Source organism: Prunus persica, chromosome G1, assembly GCF_000346465.2.
Source record: "Prunus persica cultivar Lovell chromosome G1, Prunus_persica_NCBIv2, whole genome shotgun sequence".
Lineage (NCBI taxonomy): Eukaryota > Viridiplantae > Streptophyta > Magnoliopsida > Rosales > Rosaceae > Prunus > Prunus persica.
The window spans coordinates 11,970,811-11,994,179 of NC_034009.1; the positions used below are offsets into that span (position 1 = coordinate 11,970,811).

The 23,369-nt window shown below is 36.1% G+C and overlaps 1 protein-coding gene across 1 annotated transcript; it reads right to left on the reverse strand.

The window, feature by feature from the left end:
- LOC18789675 (transcription factor MUTE) lies at positions 16,803 to 18,197 on the reverse strand. The gene is made up of 3 exons (XM_007221798.2): positions 17,867 to 18,197; positions 17,332 to 17,772; positions 16,803 to 16,965 (listed from the first exon to the last, which is right to left on the reverse strand). Exons 1-3 carry the CDS (start codon positions 17,960 to 17,962, stop codon positions 16,885 to 16,887), a joined length of 618 nt encoding a protein of 205 aa, XP_007221860.1. The 5' UTR covers positions 17,963 to 18,197; the 3' UTR covers positions 16,803 to 16,884.

The following is a 23,369-nucleotide window of genomic DNA, read 5'->3' on the forward strand; positions in this document are numbered from 1 at the left end:
CCCCAAAATGCTCCATTTGCTCATTACCTTCTACAAGCTTTTCTTCCCTGTTTTCCCAATGGGGTTGACATCATGGATGTTTTCGGTGGTGGGTCTCCACATAAATGAGTAGGGCTAGTGGAAATATGGGCCCACTAATCCCTAATACTGTTTTTGGGTGTTGGTGTATCAAGTATGCTCCCCCACTGTTTAGAAAGAAAATAATTATGATTCTCTCTAAAACCCAATAAACTATTATTCTACGGTAAAAGATTTGTAGCTTGAGTGGTCAACCGCATCTAATTTCTTATGATTTCCATGAATAAAACTAGTTGAAACCTTTCAAGATTGTTTTTATGCACGTATTTGTCTATAGGAGACTCTAAATTCTGTGTATATTTTGGCATTGAAATGAAAGGGTGTGAGGAGGAAGTGTTGACAAAGACAAGCTATAACAACTTTATTTAGAAAATCTAACGGCGTTGACACTTTGACACGAATTCAGGGAGTCTAGTGAGTGAGTGGCAGACTATAGTCTCATCAAACAGAAGGAAAGAAATAATCAAAAAACAACAGAGGAAGAAAGAGGACCCCACACAACATGATGTGCTGGATTTATCACATGATGATCATGATGATATACAATGGAGCTGCCTTGCTGCTGCTGCTGCTGCTCATTTCCATCCATCCATCCATCCATCTACTGTCTAATCAGACAGTGATTGATGGGAAGCCCATATTGTACCATCCCAAAAGTACTTCTCTGTTCCTTCTTGCTTGCCCTTCTTCATTATTATAAATTAAATTACATGTATATTAGCGAAAGGCACAAGATTTTAGCTTAAATGAGTCAGCTTTGGATTTACTAATTTACTAATTTACTAGTAGACTAAATACTATTACTACCATTTTAAAATCTAATCGATGACTTTTGGAATTTTTTTTAATCGAGATTGTACTCTAGTAACATAATATGTAAACTTCTTCCATCATCACGTGTTAAGGGATTTCTTGGTCACCTACAATAGAGCGGACTCGAATTTTGACTTAATTTAATTCTAACTCATTTTTTCACTCAATTTTCGTCACTAAAATTAACCTTAAAGCTCGTCTTTTATCTAAAAAAAGTACATATTAATCTTCAATTTCATAATTAATAATATTATATCAACGAACATTATGATATGATGTTTTATATTATTAAACTGTAAATCAAAGATTGACATTTTACTTAATAAACAGTCTCAATTTACATTTTACGTAAGAAACAGTACATAATTTATAGTTTGACAATATAGAATTTTGATTTTTTCATGGTAAATATTTTTGTAGAGAGTCTTGGTGGTCTAGTCTTTTTATGTGTGTTGCTTGCAAGATGAGCCAACTTGTGTCTCAGGCTACGGTTGCACGGGTGCTGAGAGACCTGAGCCAAGCAATTAATGCTAGTAGCTCCAGATCCAATATTTCCTCACGCTGATTGGTTACCAAGAATCACATATCCTCCTCCTGGTTTGGACCAACCTAATCCTAGACTCGAACAACCATGAAACTCTGTCCAATTGTGAAATATCATAGATAAGCCCACCAATTGTCACTCATGCAAGTCGACACGTGGCGGGAGATGGATGAGGACGACTTTGAAGGGTAGCTGAGAGAGAGAGAGAGAGAGAGAGAGAGAGAGAGAGAGAGAGAGAGGAGGAATCTCACATTCACATGGGATGGTGTATGGATGGGTGCATGGCAGGCAGTATGGGGATGAGGGTTGGGGTGGGCTTCCTTTGGATGTATATGCAATTTTTGCATATAATGCATGCCAAACGGCACACACTCACACAAACCAAACAACACACTCTGCTATTTTACAAATGCTTGCTTCAACAAAATCGTGTTTCTTCTTTTGGCTTCTTTATATTTTCTCTTTCCAAGAAGTAATGTTTTCTGTGTGAGATATTTCACAATATCAACGTGATAATGTTATGTTGTTAAATTGTTAAATTGTTCGTTTCTTCATAAGCTAATAAAATTTAAGTTATTCAAAATTAATCTAATCCATCAAGCAGGAGAATTCAAACTTAGGTTTAAAATGAACAATAATCTGAGAGAGAGAGGGTAACTATGATTCACCCAAAAAAAAAGTGCTACTCATGATGAAGAAGACAGGAAGCTGGAGCCTTTTCTGTTACTTTTTCATCTTTTTCGGACCCTTAATTTTGACTGAGGATTTGAATTGATAATGATCCTAAACTTTCACGTGGGTCCTCATCTACTTCTCTTAATTAATTGGATTAGCTATTCCTCTAAAATCATGTTACATTTAATTAACCTCCAAGCTAAGTCAAGACTCTGAAAAGCTTGTACATTAGGGAATTCTTTTTGTCACTATATATGCTCATATATTCTTTACTTCTGTCTTCTGCTAATTATTCACGGACACTAACTTTCAGGGCTAAATTATATAACTAAAACTAATGAAAAGTTTTTATTTTTATTTGGTAAGTTGTCAAGTTTCTGATTTCTGTATATTATCATTTGTTTCTAATTCCTTGGACTTCTCTTATGGATGCTAGTTTCTTTGACCTACATTATTGTGTTTTTTTTTTTAAACCAATATTTGAGGGACATAGACACCATTTTCATATTTATTCTTTTTTTAAATAAATACAAATGATATTAGGGAAATGAGAAATTAAACTTAAGACCTCAAGTGCAGGAGTAACTGCTCTTAACTACTTGAACTACAAACTCCTTTAATTCGATATTTATCGTAAAAGAATAAGAATCAACCATAAGAAGATAGAAACAAGGGGTCCGATATTAGTAAAGTAGTAAAGTGAGAAGAATAGTGAGGTCAAATGAAGTAATGATTTAAACTATAATGAATTAAAAAAACAAAGAGTTGGAACTCATGATTCTTTGAAACCCTAAACTTAGAGGGTGAATGAAGGGTATTTTTATTATATATAATTTTAGGTTTTAACGTTTAAAAAAACAAATTGATGAACAATAGTAAAGTAATTTCATGTACAAAATTCTTTTCTAGAGAGTAACCAAGTGAATTTGCGAGTTCCAATGATAGAGACTTGAGTTAATCTGTCGATTGAAGTAAAATTTATTAAAAGTAAATAAATCTAAAAATGATGGGGGTATTTAAGTAATTAGATAATTAAGGATCTGCCGGCCTGCCAACTGCATCGAAATAGAAAGAGTGATGGATGGATGGCAGAGATGGAGTTAGGCCATTTTGTTTGTTTGTTTGGTCAAATCACCGTATCTGTAAATTGTCTCCAAAACCAACAAAACCGAAAGAGGGACAACAATGTTTTGAATTATTACGCACTTGACTCATCCACAATCCGTACGTGCCGGTGCATATTAAAAATCACAAATATTTGTTTTGGTTGGTTGAAAACAAGTAAATCACAAGTATTTGTTTTGGTTTAAAATTTAAGGTTTAGGGTTTAGGGAAAATTCGGTAAGGAAAAAAGAGTATTACCACATGACAACTGGTAACAAACAATCCTAAAGACAAAATTAAGAAAATAATTTGTCAAAAGCCAAAACATCATAAAGCCACAATGGACCATCTTTCAGTAGATATGCAACCTGATTAGATTCTCGATGGGTGAATTGACAAATTATATGATGGAAAAGATGAAAACAAATCATATACTTAAGTTGCTATTAGAATACAAATTTTGTTTTTTTGAGATTTGTAGGTCGGGGATGTTTAGACTATTCGTCGTTCATATTCCTAAACTCAATTTTTGAATCTTTTATATCCATTTGTTTTGCAATGGAGAATAGGATTTTTTTAAAATAATTAAATAAAATAACTTCTACTCGAAATTAAGTTTTCTAGGCATATTCTATGTTTTCGGGTCATTTTCTAGGCATTTAAAGGCAAAACAAGTTTTGTAGAAAATTAATGATGATGGGATAAAGACAATTTGTATAAGGACAAATGTTCTATTTTTTTTAATATTTATTCGACAATTGTCGTTTATAAGATTTGAATTTATCAATATTTTCTTTAAGAAAATAAGAACCGAATGTTACTAAATGCACGTTTGGGGACAATGGTAATGATCAAGGCAGGCGTTGAAATTCAATATGTCTGTAAAAGGGTGGAAGTCTTTAATTTCTTGTAAGTATAGGCATGGTGGGTTGTGGCGTGCCACCATATATCCTTCCACTTCCAAAGGTCTTTATGAGTTTGGAGTGGTCCATTTTTAGGTCTCTGTCCAATTTCTTCTTCAAACCACTCAAGTCACACCATGAACAAGCACCACGCATGCACATATATATATATATATATATCAAACATTAAATCAAGATAAAAGTCTTCAATACTAGTTGTACTTACCTACAAGCTTCGTCTGACATTTCGCACACCAATATTGATGCATACAATAACTCTTCAATTATTATTATTATTGTTATCTCTAAGCAAATTAATATCATCACAAAGTACTACACTTTCAAACTAGAGCATCGCATGATCACTTGTGCTAGGTTTTAGTTAGGATTGTTTTTGTTTTCTTTTAACAATGGTAGACACACTGTTTCGGTCAACTAACCTAACTCACGTATGTACTTTAAATCGTTAAATAATGTACGTGTAGCTTCTAATTATGCCAACTACAATAGGACTCGTGCATAAAATGGAATGTGGATACAGTTAATGGTCACTATCTAACAAAATATGTGACAATAATAGTTGGGTGGGGTGACATGACTTGAGTGAATTCTGATTAATAAGTTTGAATGGGTTCCCAGTTGTTTTCATGTGGCAAAACCAGAATTGTATCATTTGATAGCACACCATATGTTATGTTCCATCACATTTTACAGTAAAATTGATTTGATATCTTTATAATGTGAAAGGATCGTATTGTGGCAAGCATTGGCTAGGATAGTCCACAGTTGTTTTCATATGCATATGACACCATATTCCTGCAATTGTTAGCAAGAACATTGAGAAATGTGTGCAAGTGGAGTTGGAGAAACCACGAGAGCACTTTCTAAACTGTGCTTCTACATAAAGTCATGAGGATCAATGATATAGAATGGATTTTTCAAGACTTTGACATTTTACACGATGTCTTCTTTATTTCCCTTTCCTTTTTATAATGCCTTGATTGGAGTGGGTGTTGTCTCCTCCCTCCCTAGTTTGCTTTCCTCCATGTTTGAAAATTCTAAGGCTAAATTAAGTGAATATATAGATGTGTGTGCTGTGCTGCAACCTATGCAACTGCAGCGTTTTGGTCAAGCACTCGTAATTCCATAGTACTATTAGTTATTGGGTGAATATGCATATCCCACTTGGGACTGAGTGCATGACATAATATATATATATATATATATATATATAGTACTTAGGTCAAAATTAAGCTTTTAATTGTTGAATATACATATATATATTTACATAAGAGCCATGTTGGAATATCACACCCTATATTTAGTGGATGGTAATGGATTGAATTGATGGTGGGTATGTCATTTTTATCCCCATTTTTATTAAGCATTTTCCTCCATTCCCACATTCCCAATCCCTGCCTGGGAAACGGGTTCCTCGACCCATCTCATTATAAAAAATAAAAATAAAAAAACTACTTTGTTGAACGGGAAAAAAGCACTATGAGCACAACATATGTATCAATTCAATTTTTATTAACTAAAAATCTAGACTATTTAAAAAAAATTAATACATTTCAAAACTACACGTCCAAGACCAAGACATGATCATCATATTATAGAGGTAACCAGTGGCGGAACCAGGAATTTTTGTGTTGAGGAGCCATCATATAGACCGAACAAGACATTAAAAATTTTCAATTTTTCAACCTTAACAAATGTTTGAAAAAATAAAAGGCAGAAAATAATTGTTTATTCAATAGGTATCAAAATAACACTCGTCGTTCTTTCATATCTCGAAAAACATCTATGAGATACGACCAAAAAAAAAAATCATATTCTATGCATAGAACATATAAGATACGAAACATATAACTATAACAATGAAAACTTCAATTTTCCCTCATATAAACATATACAAATATATTCTCATGAAAAATAAATAAACAAAGAAAAAAAACTATGGCTATGTAAAGTTATCTGACCTGGAATTAAAAATTTTGAAGCAATGGGTTGGAGAGCAAACAACCAAATTCAATTATTTTCTTTTGATGTGTGCGCTACTTCAAATTAAGTTCATGTTGCTTCATATAGGAACAAAAATTAAAATCCCACTCTTTTTTTATTTGGGTAAAAGTCTACTTCCTATTTGATGAATGAGATTTTTTGAAACTTTATTTGATTGGCCGCTTTTATTTTTTTATTTTTTATATTGATTGGCTCCTATTTGAATAAATCACTTAGTCTTTTTTTCTTAGTAAAAAAATCACTTAGTCTTTTACTTATAAAGAGAAACACATCTTTTCTTTATTGTGAGGGGCCACAAGCAATAATTATTATATATACTTCCTAAAAGTAGAAAGCAAATACCAAATATTAAATTGTGTCCAAATTTTGGGAGGGCCCAGGCCCTTCAACCCTTAACAAGCCTCCGCCTCTGGAGGTAACATCACAATCACACATCTTAATAATATATTTATATAAAAATAAATTATATATATTCTAAACGGCTGGGTTCAGGTTCCTCAACTAAAGCTATATATAGGGAATTTTAGTTGAGGGATCTTTCAAATAAACTTATTTGAGGGACATCTTTCTAGGGCCTACTCCGTATTGTATTTCACTAATCCAAATCGTTTATTTTGTAGATACTCATTTAAAGATTATTTCTATAAAAAAATCACTTGAATTCGAAATCATTTGACCACTCAATTGAATTATTGAAATTTTAGTACTTTCTTGAAACACTATGTCATTGATTTTGTAGGACATAATTGGATATCGAAACAGTTTTCAATTTGTCTAATTTTTTGCAAGGATGATCTATGAATGAAGACCTAAAAAATAGATTGTTTGGATCGTTAAAAATAAATTCGTAGAGTATCTTAAATGGCGTCTATCAAATAAAATTATTTGAATGATCCCTCAATACGATAGAAGAGTAATATATATATATATATATATATATATTTTGCTTATTAAAAAAAATTAGATTGTCCTAGCTGGAGAGAGGAGTTGGCTAACAAAACCATGGCTTATCCTGAGCCAAACTGCATTGCTTGCAATATCTTGTAATTTGACAGACGGAGAAGATTTGCTACAGAAACAGAATGATTACCATGAGGTGCCTTTAAAATTGATTAAGATCAGAAAAGCTGATGATTATAAGCTGTTCATTGAGCTACTTTTTTCAGTCCTAGACTCTGCGTTTTATAATATTCACGTGCCTTTGGATTTCCGAGAGATACCATGTCACAACAAATGATTATGATTATATTACTTTGATAAAGACTCCACTTAACTCTCATTAACAAGATTGGAATCGTTAACTCTCATTAATAAGATTGGAGGAAGGACTGTTCTTTTTCTTCTTTGATTTTTTTTAAAAATTTTGCCCCTTCTGAGAGACAAAAGTGACATTGTTGCAGATGTGACTTTAGTGTAATGTGTCGCCACAATGTTTGACAAAACCTACAAATTGGTGGGGGGTCATACTTATTTTCCTCATCATCATCTCTCCTGTGCTTTTGTGCCCGCAGGTCAAATTCTTCGATTCTACTCCATCTCCTGTTCATAAAGTTCAAAGATTTTGCTTTTGATAATAATTGCACTTTGAAACAGTTGAGTGCTTGCTTGCTTGCTTATATACAGAGTTTTTGACCAAGGAAAGAAAATTTACAAGTTTGACAGCTTTTGCTTATACTCTCAACTCAAGTTTCCCTTCTACGTTCCAAATCAAGATTTCATTATTTTAAATGACAAACTCAGAGTGCCGACATCTTAGAAAATAAAATATTTTGCATAATTTTGAGTGATGAACATGGTAGGAACTATTTACAGTGCTCGACTCGATAATGATAGTCATCCTTGGATATATGCATGAAACAAGGAGTGGCTTCAGTGCTGCTACCACTACTTCTTGGTGGTGGATAGCTCGAAATTTTTTTATTACATGTTCCTACTAGCATCACTGTCTGTCTGAGTTATATATAGCAGAAAAGGGGAAAAAAAAGCAAGATGCATTTGATATAATATTTAATACTGTGATATAATTGAAAACGTTGAAATATCTAGAAAGATTGGATAATATAAAGAAGGGCAAGGCTCAAACCCACTTACAGCAGTGCTTGAGTTTTAAATTTAAAAGAATAAGAGAACATACTTCTATGTCTGTGGAAGGGCAACCCAAACTAAGAATTATGAGAGAGCAGAGAAAATGGAGAATAGCAGTGTGGTTTTATGGGACGTTGTTGGAAGGGAATTGCAAGTTCAACTACCTGATGTTTATGCAGTTGAATTCATTGTCTCAGTTCGCTTGAAAGAAGACAAATGGAGATTGTTTCAAGTGCTCAATCATTCAACATGACTATAGAAAAAAGCAGACTGCATGCGTCTGTCTGCTGTTTCTGGATGTAGATTGTCAAATTTGGACATGTTATATAATTAGGGTTGCGTAAAATGTGTAAGGGTCCTACAATTCTAGACCTTTGCTTTCTAATGGATCGAAGTTTTAAATTTTTTGTTGTTGGCGTGATTTGACCTAATTGTACTGCATGAAAGAAACAAAACCCATTTTACCATTACACGACACTTAACAGCTAACAGTAGGTCCTAGACTTTTTAGTTAGCGAGAGACTTTCATTACATTACATTTTAGTCAAAATTAACAAAACATTAATATCTCTGTTACATGAAAGTTTTTCCGCTTTAGTTGAGATGTATCAACCACCATGATAGATGTAAATTTTAAAAAAGGCAATGAAATCTTTCACGAGAAAGATGGAGTAACTTCCAATGTATGAAGTAAAAACATTTGAAGCTTATTAGGCTATTATGTTTTGAAGCAAGTCACCTCACTTAAAAGTAAAAACAAAAGTAATTTCCACTCTCATCATGTTTTTTTTCTTGAAATGACTACCTACTCATTATGTTTTTTTTACATCAAAGACTCTCTTCCAAAAAGTGGAAGATGTAAAAATATCTTTTTACTAGTTCGTAAACTGTGAATTAAACTATTAGTTAAGCTAAATGTGTTTTTTGAATTCATAATTTAACAAGATAAACATATTGCATATTTATTTGTGTTACCCAAAAAGCCATAAGCCTAAATATATTTTTTTATATAAAAAATACGGAAAAAATTAACTTTAGATACCAACTTGTGTATAATTTATCTAATAAAATCTATTATACTGATGAATTCCACTTTTATTAGAGAAATAATACACAAGTCGATCTCTCTAACATAACCCTTTTTATATAGACAGTGTAAACGTGGCAGAATGTATGAGTAAAGTTACTGGGTCTTGGAGTTGGCGCAAATTTGGTGCAGAGGAGTTAGCTGCAGCAGCAGCAGCCACATTTCCCGACTCATGCAGCCTACTTCTTCATTCGTACAAGCAATTTAGATTCTCATTTAAAAAGCATAAAAACAAGGGTTTTGATTTGAGGATTTTCCCACAAGCAAAGAAAGAATCAAACTTTATTTATTAAATTAATATTAATTAATAATAATATAGAATTACATAAGTCAAGGTTCAAAGCACAAGAACCAAGGAATTAGAGCAGAGCAATCACATGGGAGCCATGTTGGGTTGGGCAGTGAATAACACGACACCGTTTTTCACCCAACCCCAAAATGTAGGCAGAGAGGCTGCCAGTGGCATGGCAGCGCTCTCTCTCTCTCTCTCTCTCTCTCTCTCTCACTCTTTTTTGGGTTTCGGAAGCCGGTTTGGCGTGGAGGGGACTTATGCCCCATATTCCGATGTATTAATATTATTCAGGACAATATTTATGCTTTCTCTATTTTGCCTGATTTCCCAAGAACACTACCTAACTAGCCTTCCATTCCTACATTGCATGTGTGCCACTGTCTCTTTCTCTAGGCCAAGAATTTCATGCCCTAGCCCTAGGGGAAGAATTCTATGCGGGAAAACAATTCCTCATGCTTAGGGTGGCTCTCTGTCTCTATGTTATGACTCGTGGGATTGTCTTTTTCAAATGCAAATTGGTCAATTTCATACATAATTTTTCATACATAAGAGGAGTGTTAGCATCAATCATTCATCCGTGAGTGAGTGTCGTTGATATATTTAAAAATCGCATTTAAAATTGAAGAATGATTGCATCTACTGAGTTTCACAGTGCATCATCGGTTCATAAACTGCTCATAATCACTCACCACAAATAATACTAGAATAATTCCACAAACTGCGTGATTGACTAATGCTTGAATAATTCCACTAAATGTGATTTGGGTAAGTACACCCTTTTCTTTTGCTTTATGTATTGGAGCTTGACATGATAGAAAAAGGAAATGTTTGAAGAAAAAAAAGTCCACCACAAAGTGGAGTGTACCAAATTTGGATTTCATACATTGCATATTTCAATGTGATTGTAATGTTTGAGCATAGCACCTAATAATAACACCTTCTTTTGAGCTCATAGCCTCATAGATTGCTGAAATGTTAGGACTGCTTGTGCTTCTCCAATATTAAATTAGCAATTAGTACAAGAAATTGAAGCATCTTTTATTGGTTTTAAACTTCAAACCCTACTGAAAGCACCTTTTGACCAACAACTCTCCCTAAATGCCTAAGTTTGTAGTCTGTTTATTCAACCAAGACTTCACCTTATTCATTAGACAAACAGTTCATCACTGAATGCTAAGTCCCTAAGCTACTTATGTTCATAATTTAAACATATCTCTGCTATGTCACTTCATCACATTTAATTATGCTTTTTAGTCTTTATTTTAATTTAAACATCTTTTGTATTTTCTTGTTGTCAATCTTTTCTGTCTATGATGGTGTGTGTCATATTCTTTGTCTCAAATTTTGTAGAGCCGACATATTTCATCACCCTAATTGATGTCTTATGTCCCTAAGGAAAGATTACTTAGTGGTTTTAAGTAATGTGTTGCAACTTCCAAGAGTTTCCAGAGCAAATCATAATCGTATGGTATTGTAGTGTGTAGTTTATAAACAAGAAAAATAATGTTGAACAAACTCCAAAATCACTCTAACTGAAACGTTAAATCTTACCGCGGAATAATATTTCTCTCTCATTATGTTATTTTTAGTTATTTGACTTTGATATTTGACATCTCCCTTGAAGATGCTCTAAAAGCATCTTCAAAGGAGATGTCAAATACAAAAAATTAAATTTAAATTTGATGGTTGATGTGGCAATTTGATATTTACACAGTTTTATACTCCATCCGATATGTCAAATAAATAATTATTGTAACAGTTAAATCATTTAAGATAAAGAAGAAAAAATAAATAAATGAAAATAATAAATGAAAGTAACAGTCAGCTACCTCTTAAAAATAATAAAATATTCATTTGACATCTTATTTTTGAGATGTCAAAAATAACATCTCAACCTCCAGTCTTCATTCTACATCAGCTTTGACACATCGGTTGGAGTGATGTGAGATATTATTTCTAGCCGTTAAATGTCTATGTGGTACTTTTAACACATCGATTGGAGATTCTAAGATGTTAAATAAATACTATTATGCAAAGTTTTACTTTTCTCATGAGATATAATACTCACAGCACTTTATAATGTGTTATTGTGAGTGTTAGTCAACTCAGAACAGTTGGTCAACTCAAACCATGTCCTTCACCATACTGTAACTTTGCAATGTCACAACAAACAAAATGTCTCATGAAATTAACAAATTCTGCATATAAACACAGACATATTAATCGATTACAACATTATAGTAAAAAATTAAAATAAAAAAAATATTTGTATTGTCAACCCCGAAACCCCCAATACGTTAACATGTTGCAGGAAGGAGCCAACTGATCATAAGATTCTAAATCTTGATAACTTCTCTCCATCAAGGGACCCAAAAAGCTGATGCATGAAAGGTTGAAATCAAGAGAAAAGGACCCAAAGATTGAAACAATCTAGCTAGAATTTAAATCTTCTTCACAATTTATTACAAGCAACAGCGGAATCTACAGCAACTTTGCATAAATTTGTTTGCTGCCTACACTGCACTCAACTGGTAGCTTAGCTGGCCCTACCCTAAAAGCCCACCTCCCTCCTCCCGAGAAAAACTTTCATAAAACGGAAATAACATTATTTTGTTATATCCCGTCAATAATAACATCATGACAAGCATTATAACACTTTTAAATAGCATAACATTATTGGCCGATTGTAATAAAACAATATTATTCCGGTTACAAATAAGTTGAGAAAGAGAGAGCTATAGGGCTATTTGCAGCATAGTTGCAGCATTGCATTGATAAGTGGGCCTACATATTTTGAAACTTGCAACAAATACAAATAAAAATACAAAATTTTGGAAAGCTGTACTGGTTCCGTTCTGTTCTGGTCGCATAGCAATTAGCAATTTTTGGTTAGCGAGAATGCCCCTGAGAAAGGACGAAGAGTAGGGGTATTTGGGTAAATTCGGAACGTGGGATTTGTAATCTGCAGCGGGCGGTTGAGGTAAATATCTTTAGGAAAGATATTCCGCGTAACACAATGTACTGGCTGCGGCACGTTCTGAATCTCCGACACACCGCACTCAATTCAATTTTCTTGTCCTTACATTCACTGCTCGTGATACCATAAATATAAAATATAAAATATAAAATAAAGATTAAAATTAAAAATTAAAATAAGGTTTGTAAGAAAAATGGTGACCAAAATTCAATGGTTGCAGGCAGCTGCCACCTGAAAATAGGAAGGGCAATAAGTGAACAAAAATGTCACAATCATACTTTTTATTTTTGTTCATAACAAGAAAGTGGTTATTCCTTCTTTTAAAATTTGCCAATGTTAGGTAAATAGGAATTCCTAATTTCAAATAATCGACGTAATTTTCTTATTTTGTACAAGATTTTTTAATGAACTTTGGATATTTGTACTAAGTTTTTTTTAGTAATTGTAACCCATTATTCACTTTTTTATTTTACATGAAGTTTTAAGATAAATTCCAAGTCTTTATCACCGTTTAGAAATCAGTATTTATCAAGTAAATTCGAATGTTTTTACCGAATTTGAACCATTTTAGATTAGAAACTTTTTTTTTTGGGGTCTTTTAGCTCATTGCCACGTGAGTTTATAGATTGAATGTATTATAATATATGTCAAACTATAATTTGCGAGAGAGAACAAAAATAGAAGGGGTAAAAATAGGGTAATAAGAAAAGTAAGGAGGCAAAACTGAAATGTAATAAAAAGGAGCGGGAAGAGTGATAACAGGACAGGCTAGGTGAGTCGTGGAAGCGCGCCGAGCCAATAAGTGGAGCCGATCGAATTGTAGGAGAGGGAAGAAAATAAATGAAATTAGGTAGCTGGGAAGATGACGGAAGCTAATTAACGGCAAAAATTGTCAGTTAGCCTGCAAAACGCAAAACAAATTTTGTTTGTGTGTTTTGTCGAGGAGAGGAGAGGAGAAGGAGCGGAGGGAGGGGGTTTTGCTTCTCTTCTCACACCACCACCCCTCTGAAGAGCCGCGGAATCTTTTTGCTCTGTGTAAGGCCCCGGTTAAAGCCACCCCCCATCCCCCTCACGTGGGTCCCAGTCCCACAAAACCCCCTTCTCCCCTACACAGTAGTACAACCACACCACGCCACGCCCCCATCATTATTAGTATCTCTCTCTCTCTCTCTCTCTCTCTCTCCCCACAGACTCAGTAGGGGTTTTGTTGGTTTCTCTCTCTCTCTCTCTCCCCTCCTTTGCCGCGCCCAACTCACTCCCACGTTCGCATCTCTCTCTGTACATTGATAGTAGTATGGATCACAGAGAGATGCTGAGCTGATTCTTTTTCTGGCCGTACACGTGGCTTTCGTTATGTACTTGGATTTTTGGGTGATGACGACCATCATCGTCAGATATCATCAGAGATGATAGTTTTTAGGGTTGGTTGCATCATTTGCATGAATGAGTGAGGTCAGACAGACAGAAAGCCTCTCTCTCTCTCTCTCTCTCTCTCTCTCTCTCTCGGAGGGGGTTGGTTGGTCAAACCCTTTGGACTTTTCTTCTTACTCTTTTTTGGGTTTGCTAAACTGCCCCTTTCAAATTCTAATTACGGCTTAATAATAATAATAATAAGAATCCAACTTACAAGTTGTCAGCGAATTCATGTTCTGCACTTTCTTCATGCCAAAAAAAAAAAAAAAAAAAAAACAGAAGAAAAAAGTGCAGGTCAGTAAACAATGGTAAGAGAATAGGGTTAGTAAATTTGACCAGAAGCAGACAACGAACGTACTGTCTATATACTGGGTGTGTGTGTATATAGGTTCACCAAATTTTTGGCTGGTATTGCAATAATTTGAGTGCGAAATTTCAGAGCAGTTGGACCACTTGGTTTGGTTCATTCATTTATTTATGCTTGTGTTCTGGCCCTTTGTCCTTTTCTTTATTCTTCTCTTCCCTAAACGTCTGGCGTTACCTTCCCTTTCCTCTCACTCACAAGTGTTTTTGGCAGGTGAAACTGTAAAAGTGAAAAAAGTGAGTAGAAAAGAAGAAAAGAAAAGAATGGCACCTGGAAAATAAAAACAGTGTTTGTTTGTTGTTAAAAATGAAATGAATGAACGAGTCATTAGTTTAAGCACTTGATGATATGATCGAAATGATTAAAATTACAGATGAAGCTTTATCCATGAGATCATGTGAGAATCACCAAACATTCCTTCATTAATGGGAATGTCTGCTCAAATTGCGATCAATAATAATGAGCTAGCCTTGTTCCCCTCCCTCACCACTCGAAATTAACTTTTATTTTACTTTTACCCAATAAAAATAAAAAATCTCAAACTTTGCGTGAAAATAATTAGTTCTTCACATGGTATCATCATATATTGTCGACGATGATGATGAGCTAGCTGTGCTTGTGGTGTTGTTTCAATCATTATGAATGATGCACAGCAATTCAGGTGACTGATCATCTGCAACTGCTGCAAACCAAGGAAAACGACGATACACAAAACAGTACTTGTGAATTAGCAATCATCAACTCGATGGATCACTTTAAAAAAATCTTAATATATAATAATATATGCATATATCACTTTCATTTTGAAAAGCATGGACCCCATCAGCAGCCAGGCTCAAGAATACATCAATAATCTGCCCAAATTAATAATGGGATTAGAGAGAGAGAGAGTTGAAAAAGATGAAGAAAAGTGAGTGATGTTTTACCGGATTTGGTGTCCATGTAGGGCCATAAAAGACAAGGGGAGCTATTTAATCACGGATTTATGGCTTTTGTTTGTGCTTTCACTTTCTGCTGCGAAATTAGATTTGTTGAAGACTTGTTAATTAGTTTAGTTTAATATTCAATGCATTATGCATGCACACAAGTTACAAGACAAATGTAACATCAATAGCAATCATAGTGTGCGCCAAAATTAGGTTTCCCATTCTTACCGCCATCACAAGGTGGAAGGAACACTAGTTTGAAAGACTCCCTTAATTAAGGTTTATCTAATTCTAAACACATATTTAATGACCACTCACAATGTCAAAAAGGTTTATTTAATACTTAAGCCCCACCCCCACAATGCCTGAAACTCCATATCTATAAATTATAATCATCTAATCCATATCTTCTATCTCCAAGGATAAGTTTTGGTTTGGGTTTTATATTGTTTCTACAAGGATTGGGCTGATGGTTGACCCATTGTGAAAGTTACATGTAACAATCTAATCCGTATTTCCTCCTATCACTAGCTTTCCCGGTTTATATGTAAGGACGAAACTAATGACTCGTTTGATAACCATTTGTTTTTTAAGTTTTTAGTTTTAAAGCTAGATAAAAGCAACATAGATGTGAGAGAAATGAGGGATACATGAAGGAGAAAGTGGACGGAGATTATTATATGAAACGAAAACTTTAAAAAAGAAATACTATTTGAAATTGTTTTTAGTTGTCATTTTAAGTAGCATTCCGTTGCATTTTCTCCCTTCCTTTCCATCCCTCATTTCTCCCTTCTCATACCTATTTTCTTCTTTCTTTCTCCTATGTATTTCTCTTCTACCATTAACTAACAACACAAAAAAATAGTTACCAAATGGGCCCAAATATTTTGAATAGACCAAATTGTGGTCGTGTGGGCTTCAAAAAATTGTAAGACCATCTTTCCTCAGAACGTTTGTTTTGTGGGCTGGGCCGGGCTAGTAGCCCAGAAAGCCCTGTAGCCTTGTACAACAACACCTTAGCCCGAGTCCCTTTCAGACTTTTTTTTGGTCTGAAAATCACAGTCAGACTCGTATGTGTAATTTGCTTGTACACTCCAACATAGCATGCACTTGCACCACCACCATTTCACCATGTACAACAACATATGGGAAAACTATTCTTGAGGTGAGTTATACTAGTTGATTATGTTGTTAAACTGTGAATTTAAATAATCGCGTCGATTGCAATCATGTGAATTATTATTTGGAATATTAATTAGAATCCAGATTAGCAATCTAATAACATACCAAACTATGTAACAAGAAATCAGTATATATAATAATAAGAACAACCATATCTCTTACAAAACACATGCTAATACCTACAACTTTTGTTCATAGAATTAGTTTACTCTATTGAGTTTCACAACTCACCCATGAATTAATAGAGTAAAATAATTATATACCAAACAAAAGTTTTAAGGTATAAGCATTGCTTATTATATGATTTAAACATTTATATCCTCTATAATCTCACATGCATATATATTATAATAAAACCATATATCAAATTAACTTCAGCACTTGATCGCCACTCGAGCAAACTTTGCATGTATCTGTTCAAGTAGTGCTTTCTGAGCGCAAACTTTGTTGAACTTCAAGCACCAGTTCCTCCACGCTCAGCTGACACTCCAGTCCTATCTGCAATCACAAATTAGAATGTAGTGAGATCAGATCAAGTTTAGTTTCTCCAAATATATATGCATCAATCCAATGCCTCAAGTTTGGTTTCTCCAAATATATGACTGCTTGCATGTGATCAGTTCATTTTTCTGATTCTAGAGAAAAAAAAAAAACAGTTCTCTAGGTTTGACATATAGCAGCTCTCTCACTGAAGCTTGAGGGTAGCTAAAACCCTAACTTCCCAAAACTTTAGAATTCACACTGAGCTCAATTTAGAATTTCCAAATCTATGTCTTCCAAAATTCTCATCACCATGTGTATATATAAGATGCATACTTAAGTTATTTCATGAAGTGAGATATATATAGACTAGAACGTATATACCTTGATTACAAAAGAGTATAAAACAGTGTCTTCCATGCTGCTGATGTTGAGATGAAGGACCTCAAATGAAAGCCTCTCCAGCACACCAATTATCTTGGCAATTTGACCAGATGTTCTCCGAGATATTATCTTCAACACCACATTGGACCCCGAGATCTTCGCTTCGACATCTGCCACTGGAGAGTTACAACAAGCTCCTATAGCTAGTTCCTTATTGATCACATGATGGTGATTGTCTACCCCTAAATTAAAATTGAAATTAGTGTTTTGATCAAGTTGGGGAGTAGATGGATATTGCTGAGGCAATACTACTGGCTTCGGGCTTGGATTAGGGCTAGGGCTAAGGCTCTTCCTCCGTTTATTAGATTCCAAAGACTGTAAAACTTGATGCAATTCCTTGATGAATTCTATCACACCTCCTATGATTGATGCTTGGTCTCCCTAGAACATGTCAAGCAATTAACAAGAAAATGATTAATTAACACCGACTTAAAATTGATCATATATATGTATAGAGTAATTATATATGAGATACCCTTTTGATGTAGAAACAAGGGGTTAAAGAGCGTAAGACTTTGAGATGTTCGTTCATCTGCTTTCTTCTGTTTCTCTCCACAGCTATGTGAGACATGGTTTTCTTCTTTTTGTTTTATTGTTTTCTGTTCTCAAGCTCTTGCAATTTGTTTTTCGTCCACACACCAACTCAAAAACTCTGCTATTTATAAGAGATACATTGAAAGAAACCCAAAATGGACCAAAAAAAACCACCTGTTGTTGGGTCTGCATTAAATGCCTTAGGTCGCATTCTCGTGAAGTTCTTTTTTACTCTCTCTCTCTCTCTCTCTCTCTCTCTCTCTCTCTCTCTCTCTCTCTCTCTCCCCCTTGGTAGCATATACTATTACGCGTCTCACGTTTATGAAATTGGGTTCAATTACGTGCCCCCGTGCAAGTTAAAGAAGGAAGAGTTAGAGTTGCGCTTATCTTTCCCATGCACATATTTATCTAGCTATCTCTAGCTGGTACTCTATAACTCTCTCTCATGCATGACATGCTCACTTCTTTCATCTCCTCAATCGATCCTATTCCTATACATTACAATTTACATGGGTCCATTTTGGTGAACATTGAAAGAAATCCAATTTCAAAGTTCACCATTGAAGTTCTCTGATCTGTTGGAAAAATGCATGCTTACAATAATATATAATAAATACAATGACTTGCTTATGGGCGCAGACCCTAAAACCATCGGGGTCCTCATGGGACTTCCAAAGTTCACTACTGGTTGAAACTGAACTACCAATTTCACGTGAAAAATATTTACTGCACTGGAAAGAAGTTTATTTATTTTTCATTGAAATTGTTTTGTTTTAGGATGTGACACATTATTCTGTGTGTATGCATGATGATTTAGGCAGTAGGAGTTAATTGAACATTAATTAGTATAAATATTACTCATTTAGTGATATATAATATGATAAAGAAAGATGATGAAATCTTTCGTAATTTAGGAACAATATGCGTGTCAGAAGTATTATTAATTATAGCCAAATGAGTATATACATATAGTGCTTGTTTAGCCAAGTGGCTGGGGTGGGTGGCTTCAAGTTGTTCTGACTTTGGCCCAGGATCATGTGCTTTTATTGAATTGTTCAAGAGAAATTAATTATCCCTTCTGCTACTGCTGCATGATCTCTTCTCTAGTGTTTGTTTGTTTGTTTGGGTGGGCAAGAGTAAGCTTACTAGCTTAGCTTAGGTAGGTATAGGAGCAGCCCGGATGATGCTGGATCCTCCATGGAGAAGAGACTTTATGAGGCGCAGAGAATGAATGTCCATCAACCTCACAGAACTGAAATATATATATATTATATAGTATGACATTCTGATCATGACATGTATTAATTCATACTCTACGTAAATGGGTTCATGCCCAACACAACTATAAATTAAAAGAATGAGCAGACAGACAACACAGACACAGAGAGAGAGAGAGAGAGAGAGAGAGAGAGCTATCATCTATTTTCTTAGGAGACTGGAGTTTGGGTTTTGGCATGAGCATAACCAGCTTTTAATCTCCCGCCAAATTAATTGGTTTTGGCATGAACCAACCATTATGTCCCTTTTCTTTTTCCTTCCATTTTCACTCTCATCCTTCTATTTGATACATATTTTGCCTTGACAGGATTTCACATCTTACACAACCGGACTAGACTAGACTAGATTGACTACGTATTTTTTTAAATTTTTTTAAATTATTTAAGTCTAATGTTAAATTTCTAATCCCATAACTAATATTTTTCCAAGCCCAACTTCAAAACACTTTTCCTTTATAGGTCCAATCATCTCTCTATACATGAAAGTGAATCATTTGTGAATTCTTAAGCCTAAAAAATAAAATTTTAGTTGGAATTTATAAAATAAAAAATAAAAAATAAAAAAAATCCGATCCAACACCGAAAAAATAAATAATCGCACCGAAACCAAATTAAATCGGACCAGTTAGTTTCATAAATTCTTTTCACAAAAATGGGACCTGTTGGAGCAGGATTCATTTCAAGAAGAAATACCTCCACATGTTCTTGACTGAAGTCTGCACGCTTCCTTGGTCGAAAGAGAACTTCGGACTTTGTTCCCTAGGTCGAACGATGGAAAGGGGGTGAGTACCTGCAAAAGTCACTCCGACGCTCAAGTCAGTATTTGCGCAGCGTACTCTTAGTGTTTAATTGAATTTCTCGTCCTTTGGCTGGAGGTCTAGCCGGGTTTTTATAGCGCTTCGAGTTCTTGGGTTTGGCCATGCTTCCCTAGCTTTGTGCATCCCGTCCCCCACTTCATGGTAGTGGGATCAGATGAGTTGTAGTGGGATCAGATGAGTGATTTGCGTCTCCCTCGCTCCGCACTTCTCTAGTGGGAGGGAAGCTCGATCATCCTACGTCTTTTGGTTGTGGCATATGGGTTAAGCTATGATAAATGAGATTTGGTCCCCACAGTGCCCTCTTTTTTTCCTCTTTACACGCTTCGCGGGTGGAGAAGGAAAAATGATCTAAGTGGGACTTTGGAATAGGATTTCTTCGGGTTGAGCACATGTCATCCAGATGGGCTCATGGCTGAGCCTAAATAAGCCATACCTTTTCCCTTGGGCTTGCTGGTCAAGCCCAAAAATATGATTCCTATTTGCTTATCACAAACCCATGCATGTTGCTTTCGCATCTTGCATGTGAAATATTCAAATGTGGACTTTCATGCACGTTGCTAACTTTTCAAGTTCCAATTGTGGACTGTTACCCCTATGTGGTGTATTCAAGTGCAGACAACCGATCCCATGTGCAAGTGGGCCCTTTTCTTTATTTTGGATTTCTGCGCCTTTGCTGATCTGGTGGGCCCCTACGCATTTTCTTCTTGGCTGACCGACCCCAGTTGAGGTGCGCTTGGTTTTGAGCTTTTGCTAATCCAATGGGTCCCATGCACCTTACTTTATTTGTCATAGTCGATCCCAACCCCAGTTGGGGTGCGCTTGGTTTTGAGCTGTTGCCAATGCGGTGGGTCCCATACCTTTTGGTTTTTTTTCTCCTGGCCGATCCTATCCCCACTTAGCTTTGAGCTTTTGCCAATGCGGTGGGTCCCATAATTCTTGGTTTCTCTCTCCTGGCCGATCCCATCCCCAGGTGTCATGTCTTTTAATTTCACTCTCCTGGCCGATCCCATCCCATTGGCTTTAAATTTTTGCTAATTCAGTGGGTCCCATAATTCTTAGTTTCTTTCTCCTGGCCGATCCCATCCCCAGGTGTCATGTCTCTTAGTTTCTCTCTCCTGGCCGATCCCATCCCATTGGCTTTGAGTTTTTGCCAATTCGGTGGGTCCCATACCTCTTGGTTTTTCTCTACTGGCGGATCCCATGCCCAGGTGTCATGTCCTTAGTTTCTCTCTCCTGGTCGATCCCATCCCCTTGGCTTTGAGTTTTTGGCAATTAGGTGGGTCCCATACCTCTTGGTTTCTCTATCCTGGCCGATCTCATGCCAATCCGGTGGGTCCCATGTCTCTTAGTTTCTCTTTGCTAGCCAATCCCAAGCCCAGCTGGGATGCGTTTGGTTTTGAGTTTTTGCCAATCCGGTGGGCCTCGTGCTCTTTGCTTTCTCTTTGCTAGTCGATCTCGAATGGATTCCAATATTCTTGAGCTCACCTTCCGAACACATGCGCCTTTGGTTCTTCAATTGATCCAAGGTGTCCACGCATTTTTTTTCTTCTTGTGTTTGAGCCGTCTGCGCGGGCCCAAAACCCCTTAGCTGTCCTTTTAGACCCGTGCACCTTCAGTTTCTCAACCGACCAAAGGTGTTCACGCACTTTTTTTTTCCTTCTCTTTTTTTCTTGCGTTTGAGCCGTCTGCGCTGGCCCAAAACCCATTAGCTGTCCTTCCGGACCCGTGCACCTTCGGTTTCTCAACCGACCAAAGGTGTTCACACACTTTTTTTTTCTTTTTTTTTTTTTTGCGTTTGGGCCGTCCCCGCGGGCCCAAAAACCCCGTAGCTATCCTTCCGGACCCGTGCACCTCTGGTTTCTCAACCGACCCAAGGTGTTTATGATTTTTTTTTCTTTCCCTCCCCCCCTCCCCCCCCTTTTTTTTTGGCCATGCACCTTATGTGCCCATGGATTAGTATATTCATTTTCTTATTCACAAGGTCTTTGACCATGTGGGTTCAAGTAATGCTAATTTAAACAGACATGGTCTTCGACCAAACAGTTCGAATGTAAAGAAAATACATGTTCCATTAAGCGTTCATCGAACGATGGACAATTTAGGGAAAACTCGCAAATGACAGAAAGATGAAAGCAACAAAGAAATGAAAACTATAAAATCAAATGAAATACTTCCTGAGATGAATTGCGTTCCAAGGGCGTGGTACATATTGACTCATCTCGATATGCCTCAGCATATAGGCCCATTTTTCATAAACCTCCGTTACCTCGTACGGTCATTCCTATGTCCGTCCAAATTTTCCTGTGTTTAGGTCCTTAGTATTCTCCATGACCTTTCTGACTACCCACTTGCCTATTTTGAATTTCCTATGTCATACTCGTTTGTTGAAGTAATTGGCTGCCTGGTTCTGGTAGTTGGCAAGTCGTAACGCTGCAGCTTCTCGCTGTTCTTCAAGCATATCAAGATTGTGAGCTAGCTGTTGTTCATTATCATTACTTTCTACCACCAACGTCCTGACTGTGGGTAATCCAATTTCTGTGGGGATGACGGCTTCAGTTCCATATGCCAAGGAAAAAGGGCTTTCGCCGGTTATTTTCCGTTTGGTAGTGCGGTATGCCCATAATACGTTTGGCAGTTCCTCTGACCATTTGCCTTTGCGTTGTCCAAGCCTTCTCTTCAAGCAATCAAAGATCGTACGATTAGTTTTCTCTACTTGTCCGTTTCCTTGAGGATAACTCCGGGATGAGAACTGTTGAATGATCCTTTTTTCCTCGCAGTAACTTCTGAATTTACGATTATCGAATTGAGTTCCGTTGTCCGTCACGATGGCCCTTGGTATCCCAAAACGACAAATTATATTCCGCCATACGAATCTTACCACATCTGTTTGGGTCACTGTTATGTAAGCCTCGGCCTCCACCTATTTGGTGAAGTAGTCAGTGGCCAAAAGGACAAACTTCTTGTCCCCCACTGCAATGGGAAGTGGTCCCGCGATGTCCATCTCCCAGCGAGTGAATGGCCAAGGCCCTACAACAGGGTTAAGTTCCTCGGCTGGTTGTCTGATAAATTGTGCATGCCTTTGACATTTGTCGCATTTTCGTGAAAATTGTTTTGCATCGCAGGCCATGTAAGGCCAAAAATATCTTTGGGTCAGCACTTTGTGGGCTAAGCTCCTCCCACCCATGTGGTTCCCACATGTGCCTTGGTGTATTTCTTTTAGCGCCCATTCGACTTCACGTGGATCGAGGCATCTGAGATATGGCCCTGAAAAAGACTTACGAAAAAGTGTGTCATCTATAATGGCATACCTTGCAACCTTTATTCGTAATTTCATTGCCTCGATCGGTTC